The sequence below is a fragment of the Gavialis gangeticus genome, unplaced genomic scaffold (assembly GCF_001723915.1).
Source record: "Gavialis gangeticus isolate Ggan-Ray unplaced genomic scaffold, GavGan_comp1, whole genome shotgun sequence".
Lineage (NCBI taxonomy): Eukaryota > Metazoa > Chordata > Crocodylia > Gavialidae > Gavialis > Gavialis gangeticus.
The window spans coordinates 18,141,160-18,152,732 of NW_017729034.1; the positions used below are offsets into that span (position 1 = coordinate 18,141,160).

Consider the following 11,573-nt stretch of genomic DNA (forward strand, 5'->3'; position numbering starts at 1 on the left):
TGCCTCCGCTGCGCAGCAGGTCCCCGGGGCACAGCGGCAGCTGGAACTCCCAGGCCGCGCCGGGCGGCTGCGGCGGCGACGCCATGATGGAGACGGTGGCCGGGCCCGGGCACCGCTCGAAAGCGCGCGCCGCGCCAGGCAGCCAATGGGCACACACACCGCCTCACCACCGCAGCCAATGGCGCCAGGCGCCAGGCGCCCGCCCGCGCAAATCCCAACGGTTCCCTCGGTTGGCGCTGGCCAATCGGCGCCGTCTTGCGTCGCAAAGCAGGACAGCTTCCGCCCTGTTTCCCTCCCCCCACCTCTCCCTGAGCTTCCAGGAGGCTAGCGCGCTGCATTGCGGGAGGCAGCCAACGCAGCCGCGGGGGCCGATGGGAAAGGGGTCCGGTGGAGTGGGGTGCGCCCGGCCCGCCTGCGCGCGCATCCTTTTCCTCTGCTGCCGGGGCTGTACCCTAGCAAACTGCGCGCGCATCCCCCCGGCGGGAGGCGGAGCCGGCAGCAGCGTCGGCGCTATGGCGGCAATGCTGCGCGTGGCGAGGGCGCTCCTGTGGGGCCGCGGCCCCACGGCCGCCCGAGCCGTTAGCACTGGTGAGTAGGCGGAGCTGAGCGGGAGGCGGCCCCGGCCCGGAGCCCTGCGTCTTACGCCGTTTTTCTCTCCGCAGACGTGCCCCGCCGGCCGCGCGTGAGGGAGCCGCCCGCGCACGTGCAGGTGGACCGCTGGACGGAGAAGCGGGCCCTCTTCGGCGTCTACGACAATGTGGGAATCCTGGGTGAGCCGCGGCCGCCCGTGGGTAGCCGGGCTGAGCTGGGCGGGGGAGGGGTCGACCTGTGGCCGTGACAAGGTTGTAGCGGGTGCCTTGACCCCCTGTGGCTGTGACTGGGCTGTGCCAACGCTCCTGCTGGGACTTAAGAACTGGAGGTTCCTGGCTAGGTCATCTGGTCCTTTTGCTTGAGGCCAGTGCATTGCTACGTTTGGGGTCAGGAAGGAATGTTACCCCTGGTCAGACTGATTTGGACTGAAGGGGTCTTTGCCTTGCTCTGCAGCCAGGAGGAATAGCCTCTCCCTGGGATCTCTTGAGTGTATGTTGATAGCACTTCTTCTGTTACCTGTGAGGGTGTTACGTCTATGCCGTGCCAGGGATGACGGTCTTAGGTCAAGTTTAGATGATGGATTTGTAACGGATGTTTTGAACATCCCATGGGATTTATATGGGATGAACCTGCCTCAGGCAGGGTGGTAGATTAGATGACTGCTGGAGGTCCTCACTCCTCTGTGATTCTCTAAGATTCATTGAAATGAGGCATGAAATAGGAGCTATGTTGCCAGGAACAGCTGATGGACAGAATTGCAGGACAAGGGCTGGCTGGATTGGGGCAACATGAAGACCATCAAAAGAGAGAGGGCCGTGGACACCTGTGGAATGAAGACTTTAGAAGGAATTGGGTAGACTTTCAAGAGCCATGAATTCAGTCAACAGTCTCACTGCTGCCTGAATGGAAATGTATTATTTAATTTAAGATTGAAGCAAAAAGCCCTCCTTTATTGGTAAGGTGGTTAATATGCTGTATTCTATGTTATATAGAAAAACACAACAAGCTAGGCAAATGTAATCCAGAGACTCTGTTTCATTCATTATGGGGTCAGTAAAGTTAAATGTACATCTTTCTCTCTCTCTCTTTATTAACCTTAGTCTTTTTTTAACTCTAGCAAGAAATATTATCTGCAGGGCTCTGAAGTGGGTGCAACTTGACTAGAAGCAGTAAAGAGACCACAACTTTGCGATAGCTGGAGTAGTGGGACCCATCTAGTAGGACAGAGGGTTGTTAGGCCCTGTGGAATGAAGAGTTTAGAAGGAATCAAGCAAATTATAATGAGGTCTGAGGTCAATAGGCTCTGTCACTGCTGCCTGAATAGAAATGCTGCTACTGCTGCCAGGCAGTTGGCTTAAATTTTGGATGGACAAGGAATCAATGGGGAGTGCAAGTGTATCAGTGCACGGCCCCCCCCCCCCCTTTGGATCCACCCCTGATTTTGGTTAGTGGCATCTGGGACTAATGCCCCCTAGGACTCTCTTTCTCTCTCTCACTGCTTCTGTTTTTCTCCCACTTCTATTGGCTCTCAGGAAACTTCCAGGCTCATCCCAAGGACCTGATCACAGGCCCCAAGTGGCTACGAGGCTGGCGAGGGAACGAGCTGCAGAGATGCATCCGCAAAAAGAAGATGGTGGGTGATCGTATGTTTGACCAGGATTATAAAAATCTTGTGAAGAGAATCCGGTACCTGTACAGACGCTACAACCACACCAGATTGCGTCACTAGGAGCGGCCTTGCATTCCACCTTTGTCCTCGAGGCCGGGATGGCTTCTTGGGGAGAGCTGAGGAAATGTGTGGAAGATGTGTACAGATCAGGTAGTTTGTAAAGCCCTCATAATAATAAATTGAGTTTCTTTTCTACAAACATCTTGTAATTTTGTAGTTACACCTGTGCATTCACTTCCCCTAATTGATGCACCTTGGTCCCAACCCAGGGCCCCTTGCCTTTTTGTTTTTTGGTCCAGAACTCCTGTTTGCCTAACTTTGCTGATTCCTTTTGTTCTGTCTCCCGCTATGCTGTGCTCCTTCCAAAACTCATCAGAGTTTCAGACTCTCTTGATTTTTTTTTTTTTTTTTTTTTTTTTTCCCTTCATCCTCAGTGAGAACCCAGCAGTAAAAATAGTGTCTGGTAATTTGCTCCTTCCCTCCATCATGCTGTTCTGTAACAGGTCCCAAGTGAGAAGAGATCTTTAATTTAATCAGTCACCACATTTGATACTAATCATCACTTTTGTTTAAATAACTTTTTTTTTTTTGCTTTTCCATTTCACTCTACTCCCATTGCGTTCTTGGCGCTGTTTGTGAAGTTATAAGTTGCTAAAGATGTGTGCAGCATGGTTGGAGGGGGAGAGGGTTGTAGATGTGGTCAATGTGGTGGATGCCAGGCCTCCTTTGAAACATCAGCAAGTTGATCGACTCCCCTTAAACTTGCATCCAGTTCACTGAGTAGCACTACTATTAAAAACCTTTGGTATTGAGAATTCATTACAGAAACACTTGCCAGCAGAGCTGAACCCTCTGCAGTGGTGTGGGGAAAGCAGCATCTCTACCAAGCCGCTCCACATCCAGAGTTCGCCAAAGCAAGAGAATCATGCCAAAAGAAATGAGTTCCTTTCCCGTAGTGGTGGGGACACCTTTCAATAGGACATGTCAGGATTGGAAATTGGAGCAGCTGTTAGGACTCAGTCATAGCTGGTTTCCTGGCAAGCACCATTGGAACTTCTGTTTTGAACCAGTAGGTAGCAAAGTCTAAGAAGCCCTCTGCTCCGGTTGTATTCTAAAAAATAGTGGGATGCAGTGATACCTCAGAACCAGGAGCAGGGGACCTGGCTGAGTCATTTATCTCAGCAAAGAAAGGAAGGACCTTTATGCTGATGGTTGTATATTACAAGAGAAAATCCTGGCCACAAGGGCAGCTCTGGGACTGGAAAATTCAAACTCTGCTTCTGGCTGCAGGGGAAAATTTTCAGAGCGGCAGAAGAGAGTTGTATTGTGGGTGTGGAACAACTACCTACGATGGAAGAACTTTAGTCCCAGCAGTCTAGAGGAAGACCACTAACCTGTGAGTCCTTTTCACCATGAAGCAAGTGATGGCAGGTATTTAGAAGCTGGCAATACCTGATTGCTATCAAAGCTTGGTAAATCAGATGGCACTGAGCAACTCGACTGCTATGTTGCCATGGTATTGTGTGTGTGCTGAAGGGACTTCTTCCACCCTCCCTGAGGCTTTTTGGGGACCCTACCCCCCCATGAGCTTAGGGAACCATAGAAAATGAGGGTTGGAAGGGACCCATGCTCAAAGCAGAAGCGGGACCCTACCCAACTATCATTCCAGCCAAGGCTTTGTCTATTTGGGTCTTAAAAGGCCTCCAAGGGTGGCGATTCTACAATCTCTCTGGCTAATGTGTTCCAGTGCTTTACTACCCTCCTAGTGAAAATGTTTTTTCCTAATATCTAACCTAAACTTCCCTTGCTGCAACTTGAGACCTTTGCTCCATGTTCTGTCATCTACCAGTGAAAACAATCTAGCTCCATCCTCTTTGTAGCCAGTCTTAAAGCAGATGAAGGCTGCTATTAAATCTCCTCAGTCTTCTCTTCAGACTAAATAAGACCAGTTCCCTCAGCCTGTCCTCAGAAGTCATGTGCTCTAGCCCCCTAACCATTTTCATTGCCCTTCTCTGGACCCTTTCCAATTTGTTTGTATCCTTTCTGTAGTGGGGAGGGGCCAAAACAACACTAGAACAGTTGTGGCCTCACGTGTGCTGAGTAGAAGGGAATAATCAATTCCCTCGCTCTGCTGGTAACACTTCTACTAATGCATGAGGTTTCTTTTGGTCCAGTTCTCCAATTTGTCTAGGTCTTTTAATCCTAATCCCAGCCTCCAGTATATCTACTAATCCCCTGCCCCCCACCTCTAGCTTGCTGTCATCTGCAAACTTGCTGAGAGTGCACTCCAGACTGGGATCATATTCCAGACTGAGAGTGAAGATATTGAACAAAACCGTAGGCCATGAGACAGCCCCATTACACCATTCGTGACAGGGCTGCAGTCCTGCAAGCTATCCCACCAAGTCTCTGTTGTTCCAATCACGTCATAGTGCCATGACACTGTGAGGACATCCAAGTCTTCCTCATTTCCCAGGCTCTGTGCATTTGTGTGCGGACACCTGAAGTGACTAGCTGATTACTCTACTTTTTCAGGAAGAAAGAGAAGGCCTTCCCTGTTGTCCCCTCCTGCTTGTTTCCTTCAGGTCACTTGATTCCTGTAGGTCACCTGTTTCCCCACATACAGCAAAGCTTTGGTCTCCATTCTCCCCGAACCTAGTTTTAAAGCCCTCCTCAGTAGGTTAGTGAGCCTGTCTGCAAAGATGCTTGTCCATCTCTTCATCAGGTCTGGAGCCTGTTTCTGCCTATCAATCCTTCTTGGAACAACATCTCATGGGTCAAAGAAATGAAATCCCTGCTGGATGAGGGGGTAAAAAGCCCATTGGCCAAGTTTACAGATTACAACAAGATATGGGGTTGTGCAGACACACCCGCAGATACAAGCAGTCCTAGATAGGCTGGCATGTTGGGCAGAATGGAACCAGATGAGGTTCAACGTAGACAAATGCAAAGTGCTGCATCTGGGAAGGAAGAACCCCCAGCACACCTATAGGCTGGGCATTGCTAACCTAACCAGCACTACAAATGAAAGGGATCTGGAGGTAACAATAGACACCAGCATGAATATGAGCCAGCAATGTGATGCAGTAGCCACTAGGGCCACTCTGGCATGTGTCAATCAGTGCATCTCCACCAAAACCAAAGAAGTGATTCTCCTGCTTTACTCAACATTGGTGTGGCCATAGCTGAAGTATTGCATCCAGTTCTGGGCACTGCACTTCAACAAGGATGTGCTAAAGTTTGACAGGGTTCAGAGAAGGGCCACCCATATGATCAGGCCATAGGAGGAGAGGCTGAGGGAACAACTGTTCACCAGGGCACCCTGGGGGAAAACTAGAAACAGCAGCCACAAACTCCTGGAAGATAGTTTCAGGCTGAACATTAAGAAAAACTTCTTCACAACTAGGATGTCTAGACTATGGAACAAGCTCCCCCAAGAGGTGGTGCAATTATCTACCCTAGAGGTATTCAGGATAAGACTGGACAGCTACCTGGCTGGGGTCATGCAACCCCAGATGTTTTTCCTGCTCATGCAGGGAGCTCAACCCGATGATCCTTTGGGGTCCCTTCCAGCCCTATGATTCAATGATACCATCCGTGCAGCCACACATTAACTGGCAGAATGCTTCTGCTCCTACCCAAGCCGTTTCCCTTGACTAGAAGGATAGAGAACACCACCTGAGCCCCTGTCCCCTTCACCCTTGCACCCAGAGCCCTGTAGCCAATTTGATCTGCTCAGGGGGACCCCTGGCAGTATCATTAGTGCCCACGTAGATGAGCAGCATGAGGTAGTAGTCAGAGGGCCAGATGAGTCTCAGTAATTCTTCCATGAAATCTCAGGTCTGGGCTGTAGGCAAGCAGTGGGCTTCCCAAGAACAGGGGTCAAGCTGGCAGTTGGATGCCTCCATCCCCTGCAGAAAGGGAGTCTCCAGCAACCATCACCACCTGTTGCTACCTCTTGGTGGCAGTGATCTTAATTCTCCCAACCTTGGGGATACCTGGGCTGGCTTCTTCTACCAATGGAATGTGCTCCTCCTCCCCTGTTGCTAAGGCTCCATATCTGTTTTCCAGGAAAGCTGCTGCAGGTGGAGATGAAGACTTCTGCTTGCTGCCAACAGTCACAAACTTCCTCCTTTCTGGGAGTCCATTTACTCCTCCTTCTCTAGCACTGCCTCTGACAGTCCAGGTATCCTTCAGCCAGGTTTTGAATCAATCAAGTCCTTACGGTGGAGGATGGTTTGAAGCCTTGCCACCTCCTCCTATGGCTTTCTCGTCTGCTTCTTGAGGGATACCACCAGGAGGCACAGCTGGCATCGCAGGCAGTCCCCCACCCCCCCGGCTGTCACTGTAAAGAACCTGCAAGCTGGCATCTCCACAATGTCAAACCAGGACCTGGGTGGAAGCTTGGTAGCACCAAGTATTCTCCTTCCTGGTAGGCATCAGAGTACATCAGTACATTTTTTTTTCTTTTATACCAGGTATTGTGGCCCACAGCAGGAGATATAACAGCTGTCCTTGTATTTTATGCAAGTTCCTTTCAGTTTCAAAGGTGTGGAACAAGGTCAGTTCCTAGGATATACATGGAGCTAGAAGTGATACTGGCCACTGACACTGGGGGTTCTGCAGCTGACCCCCTTGCCTGGGAGGCACCAAGAGTGGGGGTGAATATCTGCAGAGTAGTAGTGTGTAGACAGAGCAACAGACAGGCATGAGCTGGACCAAAAAGCATTTAATTTATCATCTTCTACATCACACCCTGTCACTGTGAATATGGAGCAGTCCAGGTCAGAGGTGATCCATATGCCTAGCTCAACAAAGTGGCAAAGCAGTAGTGGACCAATCAGCTAAAACAAGCTGGGGTTTTGGGTAAAGTATTCTGAGTACATTTGAAACTGGTGTGCCCTCACCCATGTGCAAGGCTAAAGTTGTCACTGACTGGGTAAAGCTAACTCAGGTTTGGGTGCATATGTTTTGTCTGTAGTTTTTGTATGCCGGCTACTTCTCATAATGTAGACATTTGATTGTACCATATCCATGGAAGCACGTGGTATGGGGAGGAGCAGAGAAAGGAGGAGTCACCTGTCAAGTGTATTCAGGTGACCTGGCTTTGTCTTTGGGCAAACTAGTATTGCTACAGGAAACAAGTGCATCGGGGGCTCCCCTATGCCTTCTGAAGATGCATCTTGAAAATCCTCTCTTCTGCTGGAGACTAGGAGCATAGAACTTGGCCTTCCTGGGGTCGGCATCCAGAGCAGGAGCCTGTAGGATAGCAGGGACAGACAAGCTTCTAGCATTTTTTGTTATAATCATTTTAAATTGAATAGTATGACTGTTGGGAGAGAACAGGAGATTGAGTGGGATTTGGGGATGGCCACAGCTAGGCTGCCCCCAGTGGGAAAAGAGGCTTGGAAGGAATGTTATAAGACAGGACTCCCCTGGGTAAGGGCAGTGTGGGAGTGGATGGGAGGGAGTAGGGGAAGGACATTGCTGTTTTGAAGCCAGGAAGTGAATGAGGGCTGGGAAGTTGGGAAATGAGGCTGGGTTGGATGGTGGGAGGGGTAAGAAAATGTCTTTGGAGGCACTTGATGTTTCCCTGTTCTGTCACAACAGGTGGAGAGCCTGATATATTCCTATTTAATTCAAGGTTGATGGTTAACAGTATTTTCTCACATACAGCATGCTCCTAAATACGATACGCAGCTCATTTTGAAAGGCAGAATGAAGAAAAAAAGATCTTTCCCTGCTTCTGCACTGGGAGCCTCTGCAGGATGGGATGAATGGGTGGAAAGGGAAGTGTCCACAGACAGCAGCCAGGGAGCCCCACTTGCAGCATGGGGGCACTACTTTTGCTCCTGCCCTAAAGAAACTGTTACACTATTTCCTTGCATATGATGTATGCATCAGTTTCCAGCAGCAGACTGCTACCATTTTTCTAGGCAGAATCACCCATATTTGGCAAGACTTGGGAACCTCCAGTACAGTTGCAGAATCAGAGTTGGGGGTGGAGAAGCCTGGTCTTGTCCTATTTATACCAACTGGATTAAATTGCTTGTTGCCTTGGTAAACAATCTCCAGATCAATGTCAGAAATTGTAGTGTTGATCTTCCTAGAGTTTTCAGCACTCTTTGCAGTTGACCATGAGATGCTGATAGCATGCTTATAGGACCGGGTGAGTATTTGTGGGACCACTCTTAACTGGCTCCACTCCTTCCTAGCAGGATGGTTCCAGAGTGTGGTGATGGCTGAGTGCTCACCCTGGCCTCAGCCTTTCCTGTGAGTTTTCCAGGGTTCCATCTTATCTCCTATTTGTGTAGCTGAGGCCATTGGATGAGATTGTACTGAAATCTCAAGTACTGACGACATCCACTCTCACTGTCGTCTTTTTCACATCACCTAGACCCAGCAGTCTTGATTCTTACCTAGTGCCTGCTGCCAGGGGTGTGTACTATAAAGCCATGGTCCCCACTTTGCCCAAGCAGGCTGTGGGGAGGACCAGATGATCCTGTCACTACCCACCTCCCTAATGTCCCTCTATCTTGCCCCCCATGTCTTGAAGTATATATTAATTATTGGGCGGTGGATAGAGGTTGAGTCATGATTCTACCAGTCCACCCAGATGGTTTTTCTTCGTGGGACTCTTCCTCCCTTTCCACCCCACCCTTACCATGTCCTGATGGATGGTATGTGTCAGAGTCTTGATCCTGCGTCAACTCACTGAGCTGCTCATTCTCAATCACTGGCTTACAGAGGAAAAGTGTCCTGAAGTTTGAATCTGTTCAGTCAGGCTCTACCGGGCCATGACTTGGATCCATTCTTTACAGACTTGAGTCAATCACCGTATGTCAGTTTGTTTAAGGGTCTATACATCAGTTAACTTGGCTTGATTCCCCTCTAGTGTCTGGGTCCAATCTTTTAGATCAGTTCATTTAGTGTCCATAGAACAATCAAATCAATCCTTCCCTGGTGCATGGGTCAATTAATTTGGATCAGCTATTTTAAAGTTCATGGAATAATCAACTTAAATACATTCCTCACCATTGCATGAATCATCCAGTTTAGATCAGTAGCTTTAAGGTCCAGAAAATAACTTAAATTGGTCCCTCTCCCTTACAGGAATTCCTACCTTGACCACAACTCCTTAGGGTCCAAGTCACTGTTTTCACAGGGAAAGGTTTTCTGGGTTTTTTTTTTTGGGGCGGGGGAAGGAGGAGGACACAGCTCCAAAACAAACAAACAAACAAGGCTAAAGATGGAAATCAAGTTTCTCGGACCTTTTCCCCTGCCGCACTCTTTTCCCCTTGCACCTGCCAACAACTGAGGACTGGACGTAGATAAAGCAATGGAAGCTGAACCAGAAGAGGACAAAGATGTGATGGTGGTTGGCAGTCCTCATGACTTGGGGCGGGGGCATAAGGAAACCTGTCGCTGATGGAGATCAGCCTCCCTTTGTCACTCAGATTTGCAGTCTTGGGTTACTTCTGGATCCTCTGTTGCACCTGGTTGTTCAGATGGTGAGGCTGGGTAGGACTGCCTTTCATCAGCTCTGCCTGGGGAGAAAGGTGTGTCCCTTTCCTTTAGTTTCACCCCTTGCCACCATCATTCATGCTTTAGTAATCTTGAGGGTAAACTACTGCAGTGTGCTTTGAGGGGCTGTCCCTGATAACTGTCTTGATGCTGTAGCTCATGCAGAACATAGTGGCCTGTCTTATGACAAAACTGTGTTTTACTACTCTCCCAGGTAGATAATTTTTACTAATATTTAACCTAAATTTCCTTTGCTGTAACTTGAGATGGTAGCTCCTTGTTCTGTCATCTGCCACCACTGAGAACTGCCTAGCTCTATCCTCTTTCGAACCCCCCTCAGGTAGTTGAAGACTGCTATTAAGTCTCCTCTTCTCTAGACTAAATAAGCCCAGTTCCCTGTCTTTCCTTGTAAGCCATGTCTCCCAGCCCCCTCACCGTTTTTGTCACCCTCTGCTGGACTCTCCAATTTGTTCACATCCTTTTTTGTAGCGGGGGCCCAAAACTGAACACAGTACTCCAGATGTGGTCTCACCAGTACTGAATAGAAGGGAATAATCACTTCCCTTGACCTACTGGCAACACCTACCAGTGCAGCCCAGAATGCTGTTAGTCTTCTTGGCAACAAGGGCACACTGCTGACTCATATTCAGCTTATTGCCTAATGAAACCACTAAGTCCTTTTCTGCAGAGCTGCTGCCCAGCCAGTCGGCCCCCGGATTGTTCCAACCTAAGTGCAGGACTTTGCACTTGTCCTTGCTGAACCTCATGAGATTCCTTTTGGCCTAATCCTCCAATTTGTCCAGGTCCCTCTGAATCCTAGCCCTACCTGCCAGTGTACCTATTATTCCCCACAGCTTGGTGTCATCTGCAAACTAGCTGAAGGTGCACTCTATACCATCCTCCATGTCTCTGATGAAGAAATTGAACAAAACCCAGGACCGATCCTTGGGGCACTCCACTTGGTACCAGCTGCCAACTAGACATCGAGCCATTTATTACTACTTTCTGAGCCCAGTGCTCCAGCCAGTTTTTTATCCACCTTACAGTCCATTCATCCAGCATACTCCCTTAGCTTGCCTGCGAGAGAGTTGTGGGAGACCATATCAAAAGCCTTGCTAAAATCAAGGTACAACACATCCCCACATCCATAGAGCTAGCCACCTCGTCATAGAAGGCAATCAGATTTATCAGGCATGACTTCCCCTTGGTGAATCCATGCTGACTGTTCCTAATAACCCATTTCTCATCAAAGTGCTTACAAATGGATTCCTTGAGGATCTGCTCCATTTTTCCAGGGACTGAGGTGAGGCTGACTAATCTGTAGTTCCCTGGGTGGTCCTCCTTCCCTTTTTAAAATATGGGCACTATGTTTGCCCTTTTCCAATCATCCAAGACCTCTCCTGATTGCAGTGAGCTTTCAAAAATGATGGCCAATGGCTCTGCAATCACATCAGCCCTCAGCACCCTTGGGTGCATCCAGTGGTAACATGTAGGGGGAGCACCGGGGTGCCCTCCCTGGAAGCATTGGCCTGGGAGTGGAGCGCTGTTGCGCTCGCAGAAGCAGCCACAGCCACTTCTGGAAGTGGCTGCAATGGACAGTTGGAGTGATTGTCTGCCTCACGATCATTTGTGGGGGACCCTTGCTGGTTAGTGAGATTGGTGTGGGATAGTTGGCTGCACCAAGTTGTCCCCACTCTCAAATCTTTCTGGATCACCTGTGCACTGCTGTATTGGCCTCTCGGCAGATGTCGGGGTGATTGAAGTCCCCCATTAAAACCAGGGCCTGTGA

At 49.3% G+C, this 11,573-nt stretch overlaps 2 protein-coding genes and 1 long non-coding RNA gene across 3 annotated transcripts in view; 1 reads left to right on the forward strand and 2 right to left on the reverse strand.

The window, feature by feature from the left end:
• NCAPD2 (non-SMC condensin I complex subunit D2) overlaps positions 1-114 on the reverse strand; it is an 83,082-nt gene extending 82,968 nt beyond the window's left edge. Inside the window, exon 1 of the mRNA XM_019527101.1 lies at positions 3-114. Coding sequence (XP_019382646.1) covers positions 3-85 — 83 coding nt within the window. The 5' untranslated portion in view covers positions 86-114. The remainder of the gene's footprint in view (positions 1-2) is intronic.
• A 347-nt stretch (positions 115-461) lies between these two features.
• MRPL51 (mitochondrial ribosomal protein L51) lies at positions 462-2,459 on the forward strand. Its single transcript, XM_019527100.1, has 3 exons — positions 462-588; positions 663-770; positions 2,124-2,459. Exons 1-3 carry the CDS (start codon positions 513-515, stop codon positions 2,318-2,320), a joined length of 381 nt encoding a protein of 126 aa, XP_019382645.1. The 5' UTR covers positions 462-512; the 3' UTR covers positions 2,321-2,459.
• Positions 2,460-6,974: 4,515 nt separating this feature from the next.
• LOC109304848 lies at positions 6,975-10,028 on the reverse strand. The gene is made up of 2 exons (XR_002099487.1): positions 9,565-10,028; positions 6,975-8,686 (listed from the first exon to the last, which is right to left on the reverse strand). It is a non-coding gene; the product is annotated as an uncharacterized LOC109304848 (long non-coding RNA).
• Between the last annotated feature and the right edge of the window lie 1,545 nt (positions 10,029-11,573).